A 26240-nucleotide genomic window follows, 5' to 3' on the forward strand; every position below is an offset into this window, starting at 1 on the left:
TTCTTAATAACATTTTCTTTTCTCTAGCTTACTGTAGTAAGAACACAGTATATAACACATAATATACAAAGTATGTGCCAATCGCTATTTATGTTATTGGTAAGGCTGTTGATCAACAATAGGCTATTCGTAGTTAAGTTTTTGGGGAGTTGAAAGTTATAGGTAGATTTTCAACTGCATGGAGAGGGATCTGAACCTCTAACCTCTGCATTGTTTAAGGGTCAACTGCACAGTATGATAGCAATTATGTTTTAAAATGCATATTAAAAATATCAGAAGGAAATCTACTCAAATTTTAATGGTAGTTCCCTTTGAGTATTAAAATTACAGGTGATTTTTTTCCTTCTTTATACTCTTCTACATTTTTTTCTTTCTAAGAGACAGGGTCTTGCTATGTCACCCAGGCTGGAGCACAATGACACAATCATAGCTCACTAAAACCCCAAACTCCTGGGCTCAAGCAATCCTCCTGCCTCAGCCTTCCAAAGTGCTGAGATTACAGGCTGGAGTCACTGCACCCAGTCTCTTCTGTATTTTTCTAATTCTCAGTGTATATATTACTTTTTATAATCAGAAAGAAGGGTTAAATTGTTATCCAAGGAATGCTAGCCTAGTCCTCCACTCTACATCCAGGAGCCCACAAGCTTCTCTGGTCTGTGTCTCCAAGGCATCTACCAAATACCAGCCGCTATAGAGGGCAGAATAGATAGAAAAATAGGCATATTTACTTCTTTCCTTGTCCAAGCTCTAAAAGCCAAGTTCAGGGCTTTGCCACCATGGACTAGGTAGGAGGCAGGGTGTCTCCTGTTCTCTCGCAAACCTAAGGGGAGAAAGAGCAAGTAGAGTGTCAAAGAAACCATGTAGGGAAGTAAAGGACTTGTTAACCTCTGTTAGGCAACTAGAGAAAATGCTCAGCGTTCTAAGTATAAGTCTAGATGTCAGTTCTTCTAATAGTGTTCATTTACTAAGTATCTACTAAGTAGTAGGCATTTGACATTTATTATCTTATTTAACCCTAATACCCATCCTACAAGCCAGACAACATTATCTTCATTTTACAGTCCAGGAAACTGAGGCTCAGAGAGGCAAAGAGACTTGACCAAGCGCACACACCTAGTAAGTACCAGAGCCAAGACTGAGACCATGTCTTCTTGAATCTGAAGCCTCTGATTCTTCCATTACATTACTCCCTCTTGGGTTTCACAATGAGAACACTCAAGAGGACCATGACTGCTATCTACTCAGATTTGAAGGGCCATTAATATAGAAGATTGATTAGCTATGTTCTGCCTTATTTCAGGGGGAAGCTATTACAAACAGGCAGATTTAGCCTCTATAAAGACTTTTTGGCTGGGCGTGGTGGCTCACGCCTATAATCCTAGTATTCTGGGAGGCCAAGGTGGGCGGATTGCTCAAGATCAGGAGTTAGAGACCAGCCTGAGCAAAAGTGAGACCCCATCTCAACTAAAAATAGAAAGAAATTAATTGGCCAATTAAAAAAAATATATATAGAAAAAATTAGCCGGGCATGGTGGCGCATGCCTGTAGTCCCAGCTACTCGGGAGGCTGACACAGAAGGATTGCTTGAGCCCAGGAGTTTGAAGTGGCTGTGAGCTAGGCTGACAGCCACGGCACTCTAGCCCTGGCAACCCAGTAAGACTGTCTCAAAAAAATTAAAGACTTTTCTACAGAACTGAGCTGTTCAGAACAGATAATGAGCAGTTACTTATCTATCATCTGACTGAACACATAAGTGACAGTCTGTCTAGGTGACAGGGCATGAGGTATCAGATAGGAGACTCTACTTATTGGTCTCTGAGGTTCTTTGTAACTCTGAGATACTGATTCCTCCTGGCCAAGTCACAGTGAAGAATCTCAGGCCTGAGCAATGGACCTGCTCTATTTCAGAGCAGACTAGGAAAGAAGAAACCCAGTAAGCAAGTAGGCTTTCACCTGGGCTGATACCCAGGATTCAACGGGGTGCCACAATGGTCAGGAGTAGGCCTTATCCCCCATGGGAAACACATCCAGGAAACTCTTAGACTATTAAGATTGAGTTTCTTTTCTTTTTTTGAGACAGAGTCTCACTTTGTTGCCCAGGCTAAAGTGTCATGGCATCAGCCTAGCTCACAGCAACCTCAGACTCCTGAGCTCAAGCAATCCTCCTGCCTCAGCCTCCTGAGTAGCTGGGACTACAGGCATGTGCCACCATGCCCGGCCAATTTTTTCTATATATTTTTAGTTGGCCAATTAATTTCTTTCTATTTTTAGTAGAGATGGGGTCTCGCTATTGCTCGGGTTGGTCTTGAACTCCTAACCTTGAGTGATCCTCTCACCTCGGCCTCCCAGAGTGCTAGGATTATAGGCATGAGACACTGCACTTGGCCCAGATTGAGTTTCTTAACGAAATAGGGATATAATTGCACTGTGATACAATTTTCTCAGCCACAGGTGCTAAATAAAAAGGTTAAAATCCATGCCCTGCCATGAGTTATGTTGAGTAAAAAAGTGAATCTAGGCTGGACACAGTGGCTCATGCCTGTAACTCTAGCACTCTGGAAGGCCAAAGCGGGAGGATCCCTCAAGGTCAGGAGTTCTAAATCAGCCTGAGCAAGAGTGAGACCCCGTCTCTACTAAAAAAATAGAAAGAAATTAATTGGCCAACTCAAAATATATAGAAAAAATTAGCCAGGCATGGTGGCCCATGCCTGTAGTCCCAGCTACTCAGAAGGCTGAGGCAGAAGGATCACCTAAGCCCAGGAATTTGAGGTTGCTGTGAGCGAGACTGACACCACGGCACTCTAGCCCAGGCCACAGAGCAAGACTCTATCTCAAAAAAAAAAAAAAAGTGAATCTGACAAGGTCACATATTATACAATTCCATTTATGTAATACCCTTGAAATGACAAAATCACAGAGATTTAAAACAGATTAGTGGTTTCCAGAACTTATGTATGGTACAGAAGATAGTGGGTGAAACTATAAAGCAGTAGCACTAAGCAGATTTTCTTAAAGCAATAATTATTACTTTTATTGTGCATATTTAAAGTGTAAAACATGTTTTGATCTACATAGTGAGGAGATTTTGTGATAATAGAACACACACACTCAGGGAAGCAGGGCAAAAGGGACAGCTGGCAAAGGGCTTCATACCTCGGAAGATGTCCAGGATGTGCTTTCCCACATACCAACAAATGGTCTCAAAGTTGGGGAACTTGAAGAGGTCTGCTGTGCTCAGCCGCTTCTCAATCTCGTAGGCTCTGGAAGGAGGTGGCATAACAACAAAAACAAGGAACCATTTTCTGAGAACCTACTATGTATCAGGTATTACTCTGGATGCTCTGTATCTCTAATCTTAACAATGAGCCTGTAAGACCCTATTTTATATATTAGAAAACTTTGGGCTCAAAGGTTATATAACTTGCCCAAAGTCACATAACTAATAAGTGAGGAAAAGGTGTTAATCCTCAAACTGAACATCATCAGGAAAGAGGATCCATCCTTTTCTGATTGTCTCCCCTCCTTCTACACTGCACTCCTCAATGCAGGAGACAGCCCAAGGACTCCTAGCAGACAGGAATGGCCAACTTGGGATCACCACAGCTTCAGAACTCACTTGAGCTGCATTTCGATGTTAAGGCTGTGTAAGAAGTTCCCTCCAAAGGCAAGGCAGTCCACAGGAGTCAGCACAGCATGGATCCATCCTGCAGTGTAACCAGACAAAAATCAAAGCCAGCAGAGGTGGTGGGGATATAGTTTGAATCCTGGGACCCAGAAGACAGACCTGCAGACCAGATCCCATGCAACAAGGTCTTGCATTGCCCGGGGCACAGAAGGAATATACAAGAACAGCTACTGAGGTGTGTGCCTTCAGGGGCAGATCAGCATCCTAGAGGGCAACCCTCCTCCCAAAGGGAGGCCATGCGCACAGTCCGGGTGGCATTCCTGCACAGGAAACCTCCCCACCAGCATCACAGGCAGGGGAGGCCTGGTGGCGTGTGGTCTGGCCTGCTGGCAGAGGCCCAGGAATAGCCGCGGACTTGGGGACTGTGGAAAGAAGAGAGGCCACCTACAGACTGTGGGTCTCAGACAGCCCCGCCCCCACAAACAGACTCTCTCACTGCCCGGGGCCATACCAGCCCCTCCCTGACAGCTTTGTCTAGAAGCAGAGAACAGAACTTTGACCCCAGCTAATGGCATTGGTGGTGCCTGCGGGCAGGCTTACCCAACCCAGCTCCACCCAGACTCTCTCCTAGACCAGTCCTCACTGAGGGAGAGAAAACCACACACCTGAAAGTCGGAAGGCCCCACCCACCACCAGAGGCACTAGCCTTTCTACAGGAAGAAGAGCTGATAACATGACACAAAAACAAAAGCATAGCATGTTCCTCCAAGTAAGCGCCACCTACTGACAGGGAGGGAATCTTGCACACCATTTTCAGGGCACCTACTGACTCATTATACAGGGAGTAGTCGAATCTCACCCACAGACACCACCTACTGACTAAGAAACTAAAAAAGGCGTGTAAATACCAAAACAAAAACCTAAAGGAAAGAAACAACAACTGATCAACATGGGAAGAAATCAGCAAAGGAACTCTGGAAATATGAAGAAACAAACGGAAACACACCCCCAAAGAGGAGGACCAGCCGCCTAGAAACGGACACCAACCAAAATGACAGAAGAGGAATTTCGTATGTGGATCATAAGAACACTTACCGACCTGCAAGAACAATTCAATAACCAACACATAGAAACCACAAAAAGCCTCCAGGACCTAGAACAAAAGTTCACTAAACAAATGAACACAATGAAGAAAAGTTTAACCGAACTCCTGGAAATGAAGAATCAATTCAGAGAAATACAAACTACAGTGGAAAGTCTCAAGAACAGGGTAGATCAAACAGAAGAAAGAATCTCAGAGATTGAAGAAAACACCTTCCAATTAAATAAATCAGTCACAGAGATAGAGCAGAGAAACAAGAGAAAAGAGCAAAGCCTACAAGAGACGTCAAATTATGTGAAAAAACCTAATGTGAGTGTCATAGGGTTACCAGAAGGAGAAGAAGATAACACTCAAGGGTTGGACAAGCTATTTGAAGATATAATAGAGGAAAATTAACCAGGCCTTGCTAAAAATCTCTATATACAAGTTCAAGAAGCTCAGAGGACTCCTGGGACATTCAATGCAAACAGGAAGACGTCACGATATGCAGTCCTCACACTGACCAAAATATCAACTAAAGAGGCCCTTCTAAGAGCTGTAAGACTAAAGAAGCAAGTAACATACAAGGGAAAGCCAATTCGAATAACACCAGACTTCTCTAATGAGACTTTACAAACAAAGAGAGACTGGGGCCCCATTCTCACTCTTCTGAAACAAAACAATGCCCAACCTAGAATCTTATTCCCTGCAAAACTAAGCTTCGTATATGAAGGAGAAATAAAGACATTCTCAGATAAGCAAAGTCTCAGAGAATTCACCAAGATAAGACCAGCCCTACAAGAAGTACTCAAAACAGTGTTACCCATGAAACACCATAATAAAAACTCACGAATATAAAATAACCAAAACCCAAAGATTAAAGGCCAGATATTGCAATGGCTCAAGAGAGACATCAAAGCAATAACATCCAACCCAACAGAATGAACACTAATCTACCTTACCTACCAGTTCTCTCCATAAATGTAAACGGCTTAAACTCTCCACTCAAGAGACATAGGCTGGTTGAATGGATAAGAAAAAACAGGCCAAGTATATGCTGTCTTCAGGAAACACATATAACACCTGCAAGGATGCATATAGACTAAAAGTAAAGGGGTGGAGATCACTATTCCAAGCAAGTAGAAGCCAAAAGAAGGATGGCGTGGCAGTTCTAATTTCAGACAATTTAGTTTTTAAACCAACAAAAGTAGTGAAAGACAAAGAGGGTCATTATATAATGGTGAAGGGCACACTTCAACAAGCAGAGGGAACAATTTTAAATATATATGCACCCAACTTAGGTGCACCCAGATTCATAAAGCCAACCTTACTGGAGCTAAGCAAATGGATTAATAGCAACTCCATAATCACCAGAGATTTCAACACCCCACTGATGGCATGAGACAGATCCTCCAAACAGAAAATTAATAAAGAAATAATAGACTTAAACAAAACTCTAGAACAATTGGGTCTGACTGACATTTATAGGACATTCTACCCAAAATCCACTGAATATATGTTCTTCTCATCAGCTCACAGGACATTCTCTAAGATTGACCATATCCTAGGATACAAAGTAAACCTCAAGAAATTTAAAAAAATAGAAATCATACCATGTATCTTCTCAGATCACAGTGGAATAAAAGTAGAAATCAACCCTAACAGAAACTCACAGTTCTACACAAAAACGTGGAAATTAAACAACCTCCTACTAAATGATTACTTCATAAATGAAGAAATCAAGATGGAAATAAAAAAATTCTATGAAGAAAATGACAATGGAGAGACAAGTTATCAACTCCTCTGGGACACAGCTAAAGCAGTTATGAGAGGAAAGTTTATCTCCATAAATGCCTATTAAAAAAGTCACAAAGATCAGAAATAGACATTCTAATGAAACGACTCAAAGAGCTGGAAAAAGAAGAACAGACCAGCTCCAAACCCAGCAGAAGAAGTGAAATCAACAAGATCAAATCAGAACTAAATGAAATTGAAAACAGGGAAGCTATTCAGAAGATTAACAAAACAAAAAGTTGGTTGTTTGAAAAAAATAAACAAAATTGACACACCATTGGCTAAGCTAATGAAAAGCAAAAAAGAGAAATCTCAAATAAGCTCCATCAGGAACAAAAAAGGAGATATCACAACTGATCCCAAAGAGATACAAGATATAATTTACGAATACTACAAAAATCTTTATGCACACAAACTGGAAAATGTGGAGGAAATGGACAAACTTCTAGAAACACACAGCCCCCCTAGGCTCAACAAGGAAGAAATAGATTTCCTGAACAGACCAATCTCAACAGCTGAAATAGAAACAGCAATTAAAAATCTCCCTAAACAGAAAACTCCTGGTCTAGATGGTTTCACACCCGAATTTTACCACACTTACAAAGAAGAACTAGTACCTATCTTGCAGAAACTATTCCACAACATCGAGAAGAACGGAAACCTCCCCAACACCTTTTATGAAGCAAATATTACTCTGATACCAAAACCAGGAAAGGATGCAACAAAAAAAGAAAACTACAGACCAATATCCCTAATGAATATAGATGCAAAAATTTTCAACAAAATCCTAGCTAACCGAATCCAGACGCTTATCAAAAAAATAATCCATCATGACCAAGTGGGCTTCATCCCAGGGGTGCAGGGATGGTTCAACATACGTAAATTTATAAATGCAATTCATCACATAAACAGAGGCAAAAACAAAGACCACATGATTCTTTCAATAGATGCAGAAAAAGCTTTTGACAAAATTCAACACCCATTAATGATACAAACACTTAATAAAATAGGCATAGAAGGAATATACCTAAAAATGATACAAGCCATATATGACAGACCCATAGCCAACATCATACTGAATCGAGAAAAATTGAAAGCATTCCCACTTAGAACTGGAAGCAGACAAGGCTGTACACTATCTCCACTACTATTCAACATAGTACTGGAAGTCCTGGCTACAGCACTCAGACAGGAAAGTGGAATTAAAGGTATCCAAATTGGGGCAGAAGAGATCAAACTCTCACTCTTCGCTGATGATATGATATTATATTTAGAAAATCCTAAAGATTCAACCAAGAAACTCCTGCAACAGATAAATGAATTTAGTAAAGTCTCAGGATACAAAATCAATACACAGAAATCAGAGGCATTCATATACGCCAACAACAATCAAATCGAAAACCAAATCAAAGACTCAATTCCCTTCCCAATAGCAACGAAGAAATTAAAGTACCTAGGAATATACTTAACCAGGAGGTAAAGACCTCACAGGGAAAACTATGAAACACTGAGGAAGGAAATAGCAGAGGATGTAAACAGATGGAAATCCATTCCATGCTCGTGGATCGGCAGACTCAACATCATTAAAATGTCTATACTACCCAAACTGATCTACAGATTCAATGCAATACCTATTAAAATCCCATCAGCATTCTTCACAGATATAGAAAAAATAATTTTACGCTTCATATGGAACCAAAGAAGACCCCGAATATCAAGAGCAATTGTAGGCAACAAAAACAAAATGGGAGGCATTAATATGCCAGATATCAAAATATACTACAAAGCTGTAGTAATTAAAACAATCTGGTATTGGCATAAAAATAGGAATATTGACCAATGGAACAGAACTGAGAATCCTGATATAAAACCATCCTCATATAGCCATCTAATCTTTGACAAAGCAGACAAAAACATATGCTGGGGAAAAGAATCCCCTTTTAATAAATGGTGCTGGGAAAACTGGATAGCCACTTGTAGAACGCTGAAGCAGGACCCACACCTTTCACCTCTCACAAAAATCAACTCACGCTGGATAACAGACTTAAACCTAAGGTATGAAACTATTAGAATTCTAGAGGAAAATGTTGGAAACACTCTCCTAGACATCAGCCTAGGCAAAGAGTTTATGAAGAAGTCCCCAAAGGCAATCACAGCAGCAACAAAAATAAATAAATGGGACATGATGAAACTAAAAAGCTTCTGCACAGCGAAAGAAACAGTCATGAGAGTAAACAGACAACCTACAGAGTGGGAGAAAATTTTTGCATCCTACGCATCCGGGGTCGATAACTAGAATATACTTACAACTCACGAAAATCAGCAAGAAAAAATCAAATAACCCTATTAAAAAATGGGCAAAGGACTTGAACAGAAACTTTCCTAAACAAGACAGAAGAATGGCCAAGAAACATATGAAAAAATGCTCAACATCTCTAATCATCAGGGAAATGCAAATCAAAACCACAATGAGATATCACTTAACTCCAGTGAGAATGGCCTTTATCAAAAACACCACGAATAGGCCGGGCGCGGTGGCTCACGCCTGTAATCCTAGCACTCTGGGAGGCCGAGGCGGGCGGATTGCTCGAGGTCAGGAGTTCGAGACCAGCCTGAGCAAGAGCGAGACCCCGTCTCTACTATAAATAGAAAGAAATTAATTGGCCAACTAATATATATAGAAAAAACTAGCCGGGCATGGTGGCACATGCCTGTAGTCCCAGCTACTTGGGAGGCTGAGGCAGGAGGATTGCTTGAGCCCAGGAGTTTGAGGTCGCTGTGAGCTAGGCTGATGCCACGGCACTCACTCTAGCCTGGGCAACAAAGCGAGACTCTGTCTCAAAAAAAAAAAAAAAAAAAAACACCACGAATAACAAATGCTGTCGTGGATGCGGAGAGAGAGGAACACTCCTACACTGCTGGTGGGACTGCAAACCAGTTCAACCTCTGTGGAAAGCAATTATGGATATACCTTAAAGCGATATAAGTGAATCTACCATTTGATCCAGTAATCCCATTGCTGGGCATCTACCCAAAATTCCAATGACACTCTACAAAAAAGACACCTGGACTCAAATGTTTATAGCAGCACAATTCATAATTGCAAAGCTGTGGAAACAGCCCAAGTGCCCATCAATCCAAGAATCGATTAATAATATGTGGTATATGTATACCATGGGGTAGTATTCAGCTCTAAGAAACAACAGTGATATAGCACATCTTATATTTTCCTGGTTAGAGCTGGAACCCATACTACTAAGTGAAGTAACCCAAGAATGGAAAAACAAGAACCACATATACTCACCAGCAAACTGGTATTAACTGATCAGCACCTAAGTGGATACATAGGTACTACAGCGATAGGGTATTGGGGAGGGGGAGGGGGGCGGGTATATACATACATAATGAGTGAGATATGCACCATCTGGGGGATGGTCATGCTAGAAACTCAGACTTGTGGGGGGAGGGGGGAAAGGGCATTTATTGAAACCTTAAAATCTGTACCCCCATAATATGCCGAAATAAAAAAAAAAATAAAAGCTAGCAGAGGGCCTTTCTTCCTCCGGACACCACCACTGCCCACTCAGCTCAACCCCAACTCCTATGATCAGTTAGCCTGTCAGTGACTCAGAACATTCTGAGATCTTCCACTATCCCAACACTCAACCTGGCCTAATAGTCTGCCGTCATTATAATCCTGAACTGGACCAACCTATGGAGTTAACAACTACTACTTCAATATCTTTCTGTTGCATTACTCATCCTCACATCACTAAGAAGGGTGTTACTCCTTGCCATAACTACTGTTTCTAACTCTACCCTGGGTAAAACAAAAGACTTTCTGTGTTGGATGGACCTGGTTCAAATGCCACCACTGCCTAGCTAAATAACTGCTTTGAAGGTTGATTGTGAAGCATGTACTCAGCTGGAACTCAATTATTACCCTTGCCCTTGACCCTGTATCTCCTTCTGGGACCTTCTGGTTTTTCTTCTTAAATTTCTCTCATGTTCATCTCCCTTTCCCCATCCATCCGACCAATACTTTGGTTCAGAACCCTCATTATCTCTTATCTAGCCTACAGCAACAACCTCCAATCCGGCTCCTCTATACCAGCTATTCTCAAGATGTGATCCAGGGAACCCTTCAGACTCCCTGAGACTCTTTCAGGCCAAAACTATGTTCATGATCATATTAAGGTGTTCTTTGTCTTTTCCACCCTTATTCTCTCATGGGTATACAGTGGAGTTTTCCAGAGGATACATGCAATAATATCAAACAGACTGAAAGTAAAAGCATATCTGAGATCTATTTCCTATTAACCTCAGACATTAAAGAGATTTGCAAAGATGTAAAACAACATCACTCTTCTCACTAAATGTTTTTGGTTTACAAATAATTTTCATAAAAATTATTTATGCTAACATGTAATGGGATTATTATTTTTCAATGAATTAATACTTTTAATTTTTGTTTTATTTTATATGGTAAATATTGATAAATATAAACCAAATAAAAGCTCTTGGGTCCTTAATAACTTTTTGAGAGTATAAAGGAGTGCCAAGTGTTTGCAAATTGCTGCTCTACGACAATCTAAAATCTATCCTCCACATCCAATTCTAAGTATGTATATCTAAAATAAAGATCTGCCCATGTCATCATTTACTGGTAACTCTTAGAAGAAATGTCTATCCACAGGAAAATGGATAAATTGTCATATACAATGGAATACCTGAAAGCAAGTAAAATGCACAAACTACAGCTACATTTATCAACATGGATCTAACAATCATAATGTTCAGAGAAGAAAAGCGAGCTCAGAATACATCCAATATGCTTCCATTTGCATAACATTCAAAAACATGTAAAATAATAATATATATTGTTTAGTGAGGCATATCTATGTATAATAGAAGGATAAAATTCATGAGGATGATAAATACCAACTTCAGGACAATGGTTATCTCTGAGAGGGAAGAATGGGCATGTAAATGAGGAGAAGTATTACTTGAGGCTTCAAATATATCTGTGATATTTACATCTTAAGTGAGTTATGAACACCTATGCATTATATTATTCTTTATGTCTTTTGCTACACCTGAAATATTTCTTTAGAAACTAAATAAATAGGCTCAGTGCAGTGGCTCATGTCTGTAATCCCAGCACTTCAGGAGGCCGAGGCAGGAGGATCACTGGAGGCTAGGAGTTCAAGACCAGCCTGGGCAACACAGTGAGATCCTGTCTCCACCAAAAAAAAAAATAAATAATAATTAGCTAGGTGTGGTGTGTGTGTGCCTATAGTCCTAGCTACTTGGGAGGTTGAAGTGGGAGGATCATTTGAGACCAGCCTGAGCAATATAGCAAGACTCTGTCTCTACAAAAAACAGAAAACTTAGCCGGGTGTGGTGGCACACACCTGTAGTCCCAGCTACTTGAGAGGCTGAGGCAGAAGTTTTGCTTGAGCCCAGGAGTTTGAGATTGCAGTGGCTATGATGATGCCACTGCACGCTAGGCCAGACAACAGAGTGAGACCCTATCACCAAAAAAAAATAATAATAATACAAAATAAACCTTTATTGACCTATTTTTCAGCTTCATCCATCCCCCACCCGCAGCCCTTGTTCTTTAGACTCTAGTATCCATAAGCCACTTCACACAGCCTTAGTTTGCTTATGCCTTTCTCTATGTCTGAAATGCCTTTCCTGCCTTTCTTTCCTGGGTCAATTCCTACTCATCATTCAAGTGTTACTCTTCTGAGATTTTCACAAACTTCTGGCTAGACTAAGTGCTCTTCTCTATGCTTCCAAAACTTTTGGTGAATACCTCTATTGGTGCTATTGTGGCTATTAAAACATTATATGCTGAAAAGGCTTATTGATAGTTTGTCTTTAGCACCTAGCCCAATGCTGGGGCACACAGCAGATACTTGACACTTATGAAGGAACTAAGTAAATATAACCAGTGTGTGGGCATTTCTGTCAAGATGTAAATTAATCTAACTCAAACCTCTAGTAGGCAAATTCAGTTCACCAAAGAGTTATTAACTGCGCAGTATAGAAAACACATTATGTTAGACCTGGCATAGGATTCAAAGGTGAGTGAACTAACGCCTGGGAATAGAAAACTATAAAAGATAAAAACAGATGGGGGTAGGGGTTCAGGTGGGAGTGGATGACTTGTCTCAAAATATATTAACCATTCTAGAAAACTAATGTAATCAAATCAATGATATTGATACATGAATAGACAGATCTGTGAAACAGAACAGAAAATCTAAAATTATAAAATATTATGTTGGAAAGAGATATTAGCATTATATAACAAGAATTTTAAAGTAACCATCATAAAAATGCTTTAATGAGCAATTAGAAACACACCTGAAACAAAAAAATGGCTAAAAACTTAACAAATATGGCAAAAGACATAACCTACACATTCAAGAAGCTCAGTGAACATATTCAGTGCTATAAACCCAAAGAAATCTGTGCCAAAACACAACACAGCCAAACTGCAGAAAACAAAACAAAAAAAAAAAAAAAGAAAGAAAGAAAAGAAAAAATATTGAAAGCAGCAAGAAATAACAAATTATTTATAGGGCGAAAAAACAATTCAAATGACAGCCAAATCTCATCAGAAACCATGGAAGCCAGAAAGAAAGCACAACACTCTTCAAGTGCTGAGAAAATAAGTATCAACCCAGAATTCTATATCCAGCAAAATATCCTTCAGGAATGAAAGGGAAAATTAAGACATTTATAAATGAAGGACAACTAAGCGAATCTGTTGCCAGCAGATTTACCTTGAAACTCTAAACAGAAAAAAATGATAAAAGGAGTAATCTTGGAACACCAGGGGGGGAAAAAACCAATAGATTCATAAAAATATGGGTAAATACAATAGAATTTTCTTCTCTTGAGTTTTCTAAATTTTGTTTGAACAGGTGAAGCAAAAATTCTAACACTGTGTAATGTGGCTCTTGATGTATGCAGAAGAAATATTTAAGACAAACACATGTGAAATGTTGGAAAATTTTAAAAAATCGGAAGGGTAGAGGGACATAAAAAGAGGTTTCAACCTTTTATTCAAACTGGTAAAACATAAATATCAGTAGACTGTGATATGTATAATGTAACAACTAGAGCAACCACTAAAAAAATCTATATAAAAGCTGAACCAAAAAATTCATATGAAAATTCAAGGGACTGAGAATAGCCAAAATAACCTTGAAAAAGTTAGAGGCCTGACACTTCCCAACTTCAAAACTACCTATAAATGTATAATAATTGAGATAGTTTGATACTGTAATAAAGACAGACATATAGATCAATGGAATAGAATTCAAGGTCCAAAAGTAAACCCATACATTTTTGGTCAGTTGATTTTTAACAAAGGAGTCAAGACAATTCAATGGGGAAAGAATAGTCTTTTCAAAGGGTGCTGGGACAACTGGATAATTACATGCAAAAGAATGAAATTAGACTCTTACCTCAAACCATATACAAAAATTAACTCAAAATGGATGAAAGATCAAAATGTAAGAACTAAAACTATAAAATGCTTAGAAGAAAACATAGGCATAAATCTTTATGACCTTGAATCAGGCAAGTCTCTTAGACACCAAAAGCATAAACAAACAAGGAAAAAAATAGGTAAATTAGACATCAATATTCGTAACTTTGGGGCTTCATAGGACACTATCAAGAAAGTGAAAAGACACAGAAGTAGAAAAATAATAAAAATTAAATAAAATTAAATTAAAAAAAGAAAAAGAAAGAAGAAAGTGAAAAGACAACCCCAAGAAAGAAAGAAAATATCTGCAAATCATGTATCTGACAAAGGTCTAACGTCCAAAATATACAAAGAATCCTTACAACTCAACAATAAAAAGGCAATCTAATTAAATAATGGGCAAAATATCTCAATAGACATTTCTCACCAAATAAAAAAAGGATATACAAATGTCCAGTAAGTATGAGGAAAGATGTTCAACATCGATAGACATTAGGGAATCATGAATCAAAACCTCAATGATATACCACTTTACATCCACTAGATGGCAATAATCATAAAGACAGACAATATCAAGTATTGGGAAGGATGTGAAGAAATCAGAACCCTCAATACATTGCTGTTGGGAATATAAAATGGTGCATACAGCTAATATGAACACAGTATGTCGGTTCCTCAAAAAGTCAAACACAGAGTGACCATATGACCCAGCAATTCCCCTCCTGAGTGTATATCCAAAAAAACTGTAAATACATATTCACACCATAACTTGTACATGAATGTGTATAGCAGCATTATTCATAATAGTAAAAAAGTAGATACACCTCAAATGTCTATCAACTAACAAATGGATAAACAAAATGTGGTATATCCGTATGACGAACTATTAGCCATTAAAAAGAATGAAGCCCTGATAAATGTTGTAACATGGATGAACTTTGAAAAGACTATGCTCGGTAAAAGAAATCAGACACAAAAGACAACATATTACATGACTCCGTCTGTATGCAATATTCAGAAGAGGCAAATCCATATAGAAAGGATTACAAAAAATAGAAAAGTGGTTATCAGGGGTTGGGAGCAGGGAAGAATGAGGAGTGACTGCTAATGAATACAGGATTTCTTTTTGAGGTGATGAACATTTTCTGGTATTAGATAGCAGTGATAGTTGTAGAACCTTGTAAATATACTAAAAACTGAATTGTATCCTTTAAAGTGGTAAATTTTATGTAAGTACATCTCAATTTTTCAAAATCACATTTTTTTTCTGGTTAAGCGAAGCAGTGCGAGTGGACAAGGAACAAAGGAAATCTATAACTGGTTGTGATCAATTAGTTGTAAACCCCACTGCACTCGGACCAACCCAAAATCACATTTTAATTAAATGAAAATGAAAATACATCAAAATTTGTGTGACACAACTAAATCAGTGCAGAGAGGGAAATTTATAGCACTAATTGTGCTATAAATAGGAAAGAGGGAAAGTCTGAAATCAATAAACTAAGCTCCCATCTCAAAACTAGAAAAAGTAGAGCAAAGTTAACCCAAAGCAAGCAGGAGGAAGAAAAATAAAGATAAAAGCAGCAACCAATAAAATTGAAAACAGAAAGACAACAGAGAAAAATCAATAAAACAAAAATGTGGTTCTTTGGAAAGATTAATAAAATTAACCAACCTCTAGCAAGATTGACATGAAAGAGAAGGCAAAAATAACTAAGGATTGATATCAGGAATAATACAGAGGATATCACTAGAGACTTATAAGACATCAAAAGGATAATAAGGAAATAGTATGGACTCTACAAACATAACTTTAACAATTTAGATAAAAATAGACTAATTCCTTGAAAAGCACAAGCTACCATAACCCATCTAATATGAAAGATAATTTGAATAGCCTTGTGAAGATTAAAGAATTGAATGTTAATTCAAAACTTCCCCAAAACAAATATCCAGGTCCATGTGATTTCACTAGAGAATGCTACCATTTTAAGAAAATTTAACATGAATTGTGATTAAAGAAATCAAAGAAAATCTAAATAAATAGAGGCATATTGTGTTCATGGAAAACCCAATCAAGTAAAGATGTCAACTCTCCCCAAATTGAGACAAATGGACTTTTCCAAAGTACACATACTTAGAAACTAAGAACTCATAATCATAGGGATAAAAACCCAGGCATGTATTGTTTAGGAAAAAAAGCCCATCATCACCCCAAATCATTCTGATTTATAGCCTAGAATGCCAGCCTCCCAGTCCTAGAGTCTTGGCTCAGAGTCCGGTTCTCTAACTACCCACCAAGTTGACATCAACCCAGCACAAAAGTCTATCAGCCTCCTCCTGAACCCCCTCCACCAGCAGCCTCCCCAAGCCACCATGCTGCCCACTGGTCACCACATGAATTTCATTGAGGCCAGTTGTGAGCTATCAGCTGATATGAAAGAGAGATCCCACATAATCAGATTAATATATTATGAGAAAGGGTTGGTTATGGTGCCACAAACTTCCTTCTTCTTTCTGCCCACCCTGGACCCTCCCAGAGGGACCCAGGGAAGACCTGTAGGAATGAAAAGTGTCTGTCCTTGCTTCACAGAACACTTGTAGCACTTGTCCACCTGGTCCCCAAAGAACATCTCATTCTGATTAGAAGAACTGCTCCAGCACTCAAAGAGAGTCAAATTGGCATTTGTTGGGCGGATCAGGTAGAAGATCTTCTCACCCTGAAACAAAAAGAGATTAAAGTGACAAAAATACCAAGGGTTTCCAGAAAAGTCCTTCAGGGGTACTCCAAAGGGCTATTCTCTCTTCCATACTCCAAAACCATGGCAGTATATAGAATTCTTTCCCAAACTCAATCAAGAATCATTTTTATGTGGATTTAGAAAATTTCAAAAAGGTCCCGTTGCTTTTTGTACTTTTAAGTTTCTATAAACTTGATAAAAACAATTTGAAAAGGACATTTCAAACAAAACTGTTCACGTTAGGACAAATGTACACCAATTGTTCCTATTTTAGATGCAATGCCAAATGAAAAATGGCCTCTGTGGATAAGTAGATCAATACTACTAGCCTTAGGAGAATTTAAGGCCACATTACTTATGAGAAGAAAATTGAATGTGCCTTTAAATGCCATTTACAGAGTGTTCCTTCTCAACCTACAAATCAAAGCTAATAAAAGTTTAAAAGTTCAGTAATTGCCCAAGGACTTCTGAAAGATTATATGTTAGGTGATTATCTGTTGGAAGAACATTCTATTTTCTAATTGTATTTTGCCTGGATAATAATCAGACAGATAATTTGGCAAAAAAGAAACAAAACCCCACTAGCACAAAATTATCCTCAAAGCTTAACTGGTTTAAGCAATATTTCACAACAAATCTTCAGTGTAGAAAAGCAATAACACTGGGAGGCTGAGGAGGGCGGACCACTCAAGGTCAGGAGTTCGAAACCAGCCTGGGCAAGAGTGAGACCCCATCTCTACTAAAAAAAATAGAAAGAAATTCATTGGCCAACTAAAAATTTATAGAAAAAAAATTAGCTGGGCATGGTGGTACATGCCTGTAGTCCCAGCTACTCGGGAGGCTGAGGCAGAAGGATTGCTTGAGCCCAGGAGTTTGAGGTTGCTGTGAGCTAGGCTGATGCCACGGCACTCTAGCCTGGGCAACAGAGCAAGACTGTCACAAAAAAAAAAAAAGAAAAGAAAAGAAATAACACAAGAAATATCTATTGTACAACTGGAGAGAAATCAGAATCAAATCTGTTAATAGTATATTAATTAGTTAATAGTATATTAATGTTAATTTCCTGATTTTGATGACTATACTGATTATATAAGAAAATGCCTTTGTTTTTAAGAACTACACACTGAATTATTAAGATAAAGGAACACTATTATCTGTAACTACCCTCAAATGTCTCAGAAAAAAATATATATGTAACCATTTTATTATGTTTGCTTTAGAGAAAGAATATAATAAAACAGTAACATTTGAGGAATCTGGGTGAAGGGCACACAAGGATTCTCCCATTATTTCTGCACCTTTTCCATAAAAGTGAAATTATTTGAAAATGAAAAAGTTAAATCTAACGTTTGCTTAATAGCACTTTCATTTACATACTCCAATTTCTCCAGGATAAATCAAACAACTAGTTAAGAATTTGAGATCATTTGGACAAGAGCCACGATCTAAGTTGTCTGCTCTTCCCTTGGCATTTCTGATAATAAAACTAAATAGTATGAACAATGGTGAAAAAAATAACAAAAAAATAATAAACAATGGTGAAAATCAAAACTGTTTTCCAGACCTCAAAAATCCTTTATAGTCACTGACAATGAATACACTAATTACAAAATTATAACAACCACTAAAATGGAAACTGTCTATAGGAATCCTGACTTTAAAAAGACTTCTCTTAGCTGGGCATGGTGGCGCATGCCTGTAGTCCCAGCTACTTGGGAGACTGAGGCAGGAGGATCGATTGAGCCTGGGAGTTTGAGGTTGCTATGAACTAGGCTGACACCACGGCACTCTAGCCCAAGCAACAGAGTAAGACTCTGTCTCAAAAAAAAAAAAAAAAAAGACTTCTCATATATCCTGTTAGCAGTGAAACAACTATATACAATGGTCAAAACTCATCAAACTGTACAATTAAAATGGATGAATGTTATGATATACAAATTACACCTCAAAGGTGGGGGGGACTTTCTCATATTATCAGGAATTTCTGAAATAAATATGAACATTTTCATACATGTTAGTAGGATTATAAATTGGCTCAATTAAGAAGGTAACACCATTTGGAAGGGGTTGTTAAAAAAAAAGGTAACAGCTGGAAAAACCCAAGGCAGCTGTTATTCAAAATATTTTTTGATTAAGCATCAAAAATGTAAAATAGAGACAGACCATCATTAGTATATATGCCACATCTACCAAGTACTCAACCCTGATAGAGTAGTTATGTGGAAATGTCACCCAAATAGAATCCAGGAGGCAGGTGGGCCTCAACAGCCTGTTTTGTGCTGCCACGTGACACATAAAGGGAGGCCCAAGGCCTGGCTGCCTCCAGAAGCCATATGCATTCCTACCTTGAGTACATGGTACCAGACAGAGGTGCCACCAAAGTCAATGTGAAAGTCTGTATAGCTATCGCGCACACTCATAAGGCAATACTTCTGCACATTAGGTCTCTCAAAGACACACTCCTCCGGCCACAAGTTCTCGACCCATGACAGCTTTCGAACAATCTTGGGTGTTTCCACAAGGTTAGAAAGCCTAGCAAGGAAGGGGTAGAAAGCAGGTGTCAGCTGATTGGGAATTGAAGGTTGAAGCCTGAATAAAATACCCTACATTTTAGTGAGAGTCAGATAAGCCGGAGAACAAGTTCCCTCCACAGAATCCCCAAATGAACACAGGGCACTTACTTCCGTCAGACTGGTCAATATCCTCATTCTCTGCAGCTGCAGAAGTCCCAGTTTCACAGCCTTCCCCAGTTAAAGGTGCTTATTTCCTCCACTAAATGCTCAAACTCTCCCATCCTATGGCAGTCTACTCACTTGGCACTTGGTTTATAAAAGTTATCATACTGTCCCCATCTCAGTGTCTTCCACTAGAGAAAGCTCTCAGGGAGCAAATCCAGGTAAAGCAGTGTTTCTCTGAAACATCCTATGTAAAGCCACAAATCTTATAACATTGTACTTCACTCTTTGTTCTGACCTTCAGGAAATTCACTGAAAACTCTATGGTCCATCTCCACCAACTGTCCAGACATTCATACATTCATTTTATATGCAGAGTACTCACCAGATGCATCCTAGTTTGCCACCTTTATTCTCCTTTTGCTCCAATTTTCTTTTTTTTCCCTCTTTATCTCTGTAAGCTACCTCAAATAGTCTTTCAGGATGAAGTGAGGTATAAATAAATATAGCTTTTTTACTTGCCTATACTATATTTGGATAACAAATACAGTTTTTTAAATGCCCCCAGGTTTAACCTTGCATCTTAAAAACAGCAGCCAAGGGTCATGATATTATACCATAATTATGTAAAATGTTACTGTTGGGGGAAAATGGCTGATGAATACACAGGACCTTCCTGTACACTTTTTTGCAACTTCCTATGAGTCTATAAATTAAAAGTTAAAAATGTAAATAATCAGACAGTAAGCTTCCTAAGGGTAAAAAGCTACATTATGATTTTTTGGTATTTACCACACTTCTGAGCATAGAGAAGACTATGTATTTATTGAGTGTGAGTCCAGACAGAACCATTTAAAGGTTATAATGTAGCTTTCTTTTTCAATCTAAGAAACCTTATCCTTAGAGAAACTACCTGGGGGTAATTTTGGTAAATCTATTTCTAGGAACAGAGGAATTATCATGGTAGTCAGACAGTGACCATGCCATAATCTAAATACCAGAAAAATGTCAAAAAATGCTAGCCTAAGGTCTTGAAGGAAACAAAAATTAATTAAAACAGCTATTGTGTAATTTCTCCAATGCTGGAAACTGTGGAGGAAAACTATGACTCAGTTGTTATCATGTGAGCAGCTACCTTAGAAAGTATAACTCAGCTCCCCATCCCAAAGGAAGAAACCACCAGAAAGAAGGGAAAGGATATACACTCAGTATATCTCAAGTTCCTGGCACTTTGTCAGGCTTTTTTGTTACCCCTGCCCCACTTACCTGGTATCTGAGAATTCCAAACTAATAACATTGAGGACTTTCTCTCTCTTGCCACTGTAATAATATTTCACAAAATCACCAAGTTTCATCTTGCAGTCAGCCTGGCGGGTCACGTCAATCACATCAATCTCTTTGTCAGAACCTGGGGCAAAGAGATGGGTTGTGTACCAAGTAGTCCAGGAACTAGGGAAGACTCATCCCCTGACCAGTCCCTATAGTGGCCTTACACTCAAAGCTTCTCTCCTCAGACACTGTAAGTATATGTGGTGTGTTTGGGGGGCAGGGATAGGAATCCACCACACTCTCCTTAAACCTATGTGCTGGGTCTAGGCCTACTAGGGCTATTGAAGTACCTGACACACAGCCTCAAACATAGTATAGTCTACATTCTGGGCCCTGCTTCTCCACTCTCTCTTCTTCTCCCTAAAAACTCATGACTAGAAGACAAGTGGCATGTGAGTACACAAGTCAAAGGCTTTCTTATCTCAACAGAAGACAGAAATATCATGATCCCTAGAATTCCCCAGGTGAAAAAAATGGGGCTCAACATAGGATTATGTGGTCTATTAAAAGGAAAAGGAAGAGGAGACTAGGATTTTGGCTCTAGCTTTGCCAAAGAATGACTTTGGCAAGACATTTAACCTGATTCCCAAGATAGCTATAAAGGAAATACAAACAAAAGGCAGACTACTGAAGGGGAAGGGAAATAGGTCTTGAGGAGAATGAACAATGAATGTCACTGTTAAGAGGGTCAGTGGTGTCTTACCAACATAGTGTTCCACATCTCTCACAGTGAATGATGGTGAGGGCAGTGTCATCCCCAACCCATCCTTCTTCAAGACCAGGATGGGCACACTGAAGCTATTCTCTTCCAGAAATTCCACAGTCAACTGACTTCCAGTGGGCTTCAGAATCACTTCATCTGAGCTGTAGGCAGCAGGAGAGAAAGCCCGAGCCTAAGGCCCTGCCCACTAAAGGCCTTACTGGATGCTGCCACTCACTCAAGATGTGGGGTCTTCCTTACGGGACCTAATGTGGGCTGGCAACTAATGGCATAAACCTCATGTGCCAGAGAAGAAATGAGCTGTCCAATGCCAGAGGTCAGGTCACTGGCAGAGGTAGGAAATAGCCTGTCAATGACATGCTCTTCTTTGGATGACAAAGGAATAAATCAGTCAACAGCCTGCCCACGAAGAAAAGATAGGTCTTTTCAGACAAGTTTAGTGTATTTGTTCTAACTCAGAGCAGCATCACCCAACTGAAAACACTGGCAAAGAAAGGTGGCTGGTGCCTGTAATCCCACCACTTTGTGAGGTTGAGGCAGGAAGATTGCTGAAGGCCAGAAGTTTGAGACTAGCCTGAGCAAAACAATGAGATCCCTTCTCTAAAAAAAATAAAAATAAAAAAAAAAAGAGCCTGAAGCAGGAGGATCGCCTGAGCCCAGGAGTTTGAGATTACAGTGAACTATGACCGTACCACTGCACTCTAGCCTGGGAAACAGAGTGAGATCCTGTCTCTAAAAAAACATGCAAATAAAAAACACATTGGCAAAGGAAAAGACTGATGTCAAAAACCCAAATGACAATTTTTATAATCACTTTCTCAACACACATACTTAGTTAACTAGAAACAGGAAGTTTTTGGTTTTTTTTTTAACAAAATCATGTTAGTGAAAAGATGGATTATTTGACAAGGTGTGTTGGGACAAACATATTAAGCTCAATGTCTATTCTACTCTTAACATAATTCTAGATGGTCTAAAGATTAAACTGTAAAAAATAAAGCCATAAGAGTAGTAGAAAAACATGGGAGAGACAAAACTCATGTCATTTAACTACATAAAAATTAAAACCTTGGCTAAGCGTGGTGGCTCCTATAATCCCAGCACTCTGGGAGGCCAAGGCAGGAGGACTGCTTGAGACCAGGAGTTCAAGACTAGCCTGAGCAACATAGTGAGACTCCATCTCTAAAAAAATAAAATAAAATAAAAATGTAGCTAGGCATAATGGCATATGCCTGTATTCCCAGCTACTTGAAGAGGCTAAGGCAGAAGGATCACTTAAGCCCAGTAGTTTGAGGTTACAATGAGCTATGATTATACCACTGCACTCCAGCCTGAGTGACAGAGTAAGACCCTGTCTCTTAAAAACTTAAAATTTTCTGCAAGAAAGCTATTGCAAACCAGTAAGAAATAGTAATACTGTAGAACAATTATCAATAAAAATAGGTAGGCATGGTAGCGCAAACCTGGAGCCCCAGCTACTTGAGAGGCTGAGGCAGAATGGACTGCCTGAGCCTAGGAATTAGGTTGCAGTGAGCTATGATGATGCCACTGCACTCAGGCCCAAACAACAGAGTGAGATCTTATCTCCAAAAAAACAACAACAACAAGGAAAAATTATAGATACAAGTAGGCAGAGAAAAAACCAAGATGGTTTATAAATATATAAAAACTTACTTATCCCCTTCATAATTAAAGAAATATAACCAGAAACAAGATATTTCATTTATCATCTTATCAGAAAGTCAAAAAAAGTTTGATAATAAACAATGCTGGCCAGCATACAGGGAAATCGGCACCCTCATACATTGTCTGTGGGAGTATAAAATGGTATAGCCATTTTGGAAACAATTTACAATATTTATAAATATTTTTAAAGCACATACTCTTTGACCTAACAATTTTACTTCTAGATAGTAAATCTACATACATATTCAACATGTGTAAAAACTTAAATACAAAGATATTCACTATAGCATTTTTCTCTAAAAATACTAAAATCAACTTAAATGTCCATCCATAGAGGACTGGTTAAATAAATTGTACACCAAGCAATGTAATACTAAATAGCCACAGAAAAAGAATAATATCTGTATGTGCTATTATGGATTGATCTCCAAGACATATAATTTAGGTTTTCGAAAGAAGCAAGATGTAGAATATAGTATTTCCATTTATGTCAAAAAAAAAAAAGAGGGATACACAAACACATATATGTTTTTATATGCAAAAACTATTTCTGAAAGAAGGCACAAGCAATTTGTTGACTTTGGAGAATGAACCTGAGAGGTTTGGGGTAGTAGAGGAGACTCACTGCCTTTAAATAAACACAAAAAATATTAAGTTGGAAAAACACTTAATCCAAATAACACTTAGGTTACAGAAAATCTGAAAATGGAACAATGAATTAAAAACCAAGCAAGACTGTTTTATTCATTAATTCTTTAACTCATCTTTTGTTTAATTCAAATAATTTATTTTTAACAAGACCCGCTTAATAAAAAAAAAGAAAAAAAAAACTTCTTTTTGATTATAAAACCACTCAAATTATTTCTATTTTAAAAAGAGTTTCTTCTTCTCTATGAGACAATTGAACTTTCTGATCTTTAAGACTCCTTCTAGCTCTAGCATTCCTTGGGTGCATGTTAAGTATCTTCTCCTGACTTAGGAGAACACTTCCTCCCAACTACCAAAAATGTCTCAGAAACTGACCAGACCAGAAGTTCCTTCCCCAGAGGGAATTCGCAGAGCCCTGAAGATTACTCACATAACTGAGGGAGGGACCTAATGGGACAGCCAGTGGGAAAGCTGTGAAGAGACAGGCCCCAGCCTCTCAGAGCCCTGGCCTTCACCATCCCTTGGGGATAGCAGTCCTCACCTGTCAAAAGTCCTACTCCGGAGCTCTCGAATGAACGTAGGGCTCCCAGTCTTCACTGGCTTCCCCTTGTGTGTATCATGCCCTTTTGAAGATCCCCGGCGTTTTTTCACTAAGCCAGAAAAAGACATGAGATCATGAGTCAAAATGACCATGAGCTATGATTCTAAGAAGAAAGACCTCAGCAAATACTTCTTCGCATCCAATCTAACAAGAATCCCCTTGGAGCATCTGGAGAGAATGAGACCCTCACAGATTCAGGAAAATTCCTGGTAAAGATGGATGCTGCCTCTAGGCAATCCCTAGGAAGGGATGGCGATGAAGTTACGCACCTCTGCCCTCTCAGTGGGGCATCTTCTGGCCTGCCAGGTCTGCACAGGCTTCTGCTATTTCTTGAGGAAGAATCTGAAGCACTCAAAGGCAATGGCCCTCCCATACCTCCTTTGCTTTGTCTCTCCTCTAGACTGTCTTCTCTGGGAACCCCCAAGATCTACTTACTAATGGAGGGCCCATGTAAAACCTCGCAGTTGGGGCAGTGGTAGAGGTCAATGTCAGCAGCCTTCTCCTCTTCAACACCAACACAACTGGAAAAGAGGAAAACAGTCAGGGTTTATGGAAATTTTATTTTTTTATAAAGTCTAGAACAGTGCTGTGCAGTACAGTAGCTATTAAGTACATGTGGCTATTTACATTTAAATTCATTAAAATCAAGTAAAATTTAAAATGTTAAGTCTTCCATCACACTCGCTACAATTCAAGTGCTCAGCAACCACATGTGGTTAGGGATTACTGTATTAGGCAGATTTTAAAACATTTTCATAAATGCACATCTTCTATGGGGTTACACTGGTTTAAAACAATTATGACAGTGCTAAATGTACACATAGTAAAGTTTCATTAAGAGCAAGAATGGGGCCGGGCGTGGTGGCTCACGCCTGTAATCCTAGCACTCTGGGAGGCCAAGGCGGGCGGATTGCTTGAGGTCAGAAGTTCAAAACCAGCCTGAGCAAGACCCCGTCTCTACTAAAAATAAAAAGAAATTAATTGACCAACTAAAAATATATATACAAAAAATTAGCCGGGCATGGTGGCGCATGCCTGTAGTCCCAGCTACTCGGGAGGCTGAGGCAGTAGGATTGCTTGAGCCCAGGAGTTTGAGGTTGCTGTGAGCTAGGCTGATACCACGGCACTCACTCTAGCCTGGGCAACAAAGTGAGACTCTGTCTCAAAATAAATAAATAAATTACTTAAATTGAATAAATTAAATAAATAAATAAATACAAGAGTGAGAATGGTACAGAAGAGACTCTAGAGAGGCACCATCCAATAGAAATAGAATGTGAGCCAAGTATCTAATTTTAAATGTTCTAATTACATTAAAAGTGAAATTAATTTAATGTGAAGTTAAAAAAAGTGAAATTGCCGGGCGCGGTGGCTCACGCCTGTAATCCTAGCTCTCTGGGAGGCCGAGGCGGGCGGATTGCTCGAGGTCAGGAGTTCAAAACCAGCCTGAGCAAGAGCGAGACCCCGTCTCTACTATAAATAGAAAGAAATTAATTGGCCAACTAATATATATATACAAAAAATTAGCCAGGCATGGTGGCGAATGCCTGTAGTCCCAGCTACTTGGGAGGCTGAGGCAGGAGGATTGCTTGAGCCAGGAGTTTGAGGTTGCTGTGAGCTAGGCTGACGCCATGGCACTCACTCTAGCCTGGGCAATAAAGTGAGACTCTGTCTCAAAAAAAAAAAAAAAAAAGTGAAATTAATTTAATAGTTTTATTTAACTTAGTATATCCAAAATATAACTCAAATTTTAAACTTCATTGAGATACTTTATTAGATGAAGAGGACTAAAAATAATATTTTATAATCAACAGCAGCTCTGAGTAAAGGAT

General features: G+C 38.9%; 1 protein-coding gene across 3 annotated transcripts in view; it reads right to left on the reverse strand.

Annotated features, from left to right (window-relative positions):
- Positions 1-26240, reverse strand: part of PHF8 (PHD finger protein 8) — a 113676-nt gene that overhangs the window by 65567 nt on the left and 21869 nt on the right. For all 3 annotated transcript variants that reach the window (XM_012756847.3, XM_012756852.3, XM_012756853.3), the window contains exons 3-11: positions 24844-24929; positions 24349-24457; positions 21456-21616; positions 20690-20831; positions 19094-19280; positions 16565-16727; positions 3617-3704; positions 3154-3260; positions 729-820 (exon numbers count right to left, since the gene is read on the reverse strand). In XM_012756847.3, the coding sequence (XP_012612301.1) occupies positions 729-820; positions 3154-3260; positions 3617-3704; positions 16565-16727; positions 19094-19280; positions 20690-20831; positions 21456-21616; positions 24349-24457; positions 24844-24929 (1135 nt within the window). The remainder of the gene's footprint in view (positions 1-728; positions 821-3153; positions 3261-3616; positions 3705-16564; positions 16728-19093; positions 19281-20689; positions 20832-21455; positions 21617-24348; positions 24458-24843; positions 24930-26240) is intronic.

The sequence above is a fragment of the Microcebus murinus genome, chromosome X (assembly GCF_040939455.1).
Source record: "Microcebus murinus isolate Inina chromosome X, M.murinus_Inina_mat1.0, whole genome shotgun sequence".
In the NCBI taxonomy this organism is placed as follows: domain Eukaryota; kingdom Metazoa; phylum Chordata; class Mammalia; order Primates; family Cheirogaleidae; genus Microcebus; species Microcebus murinus.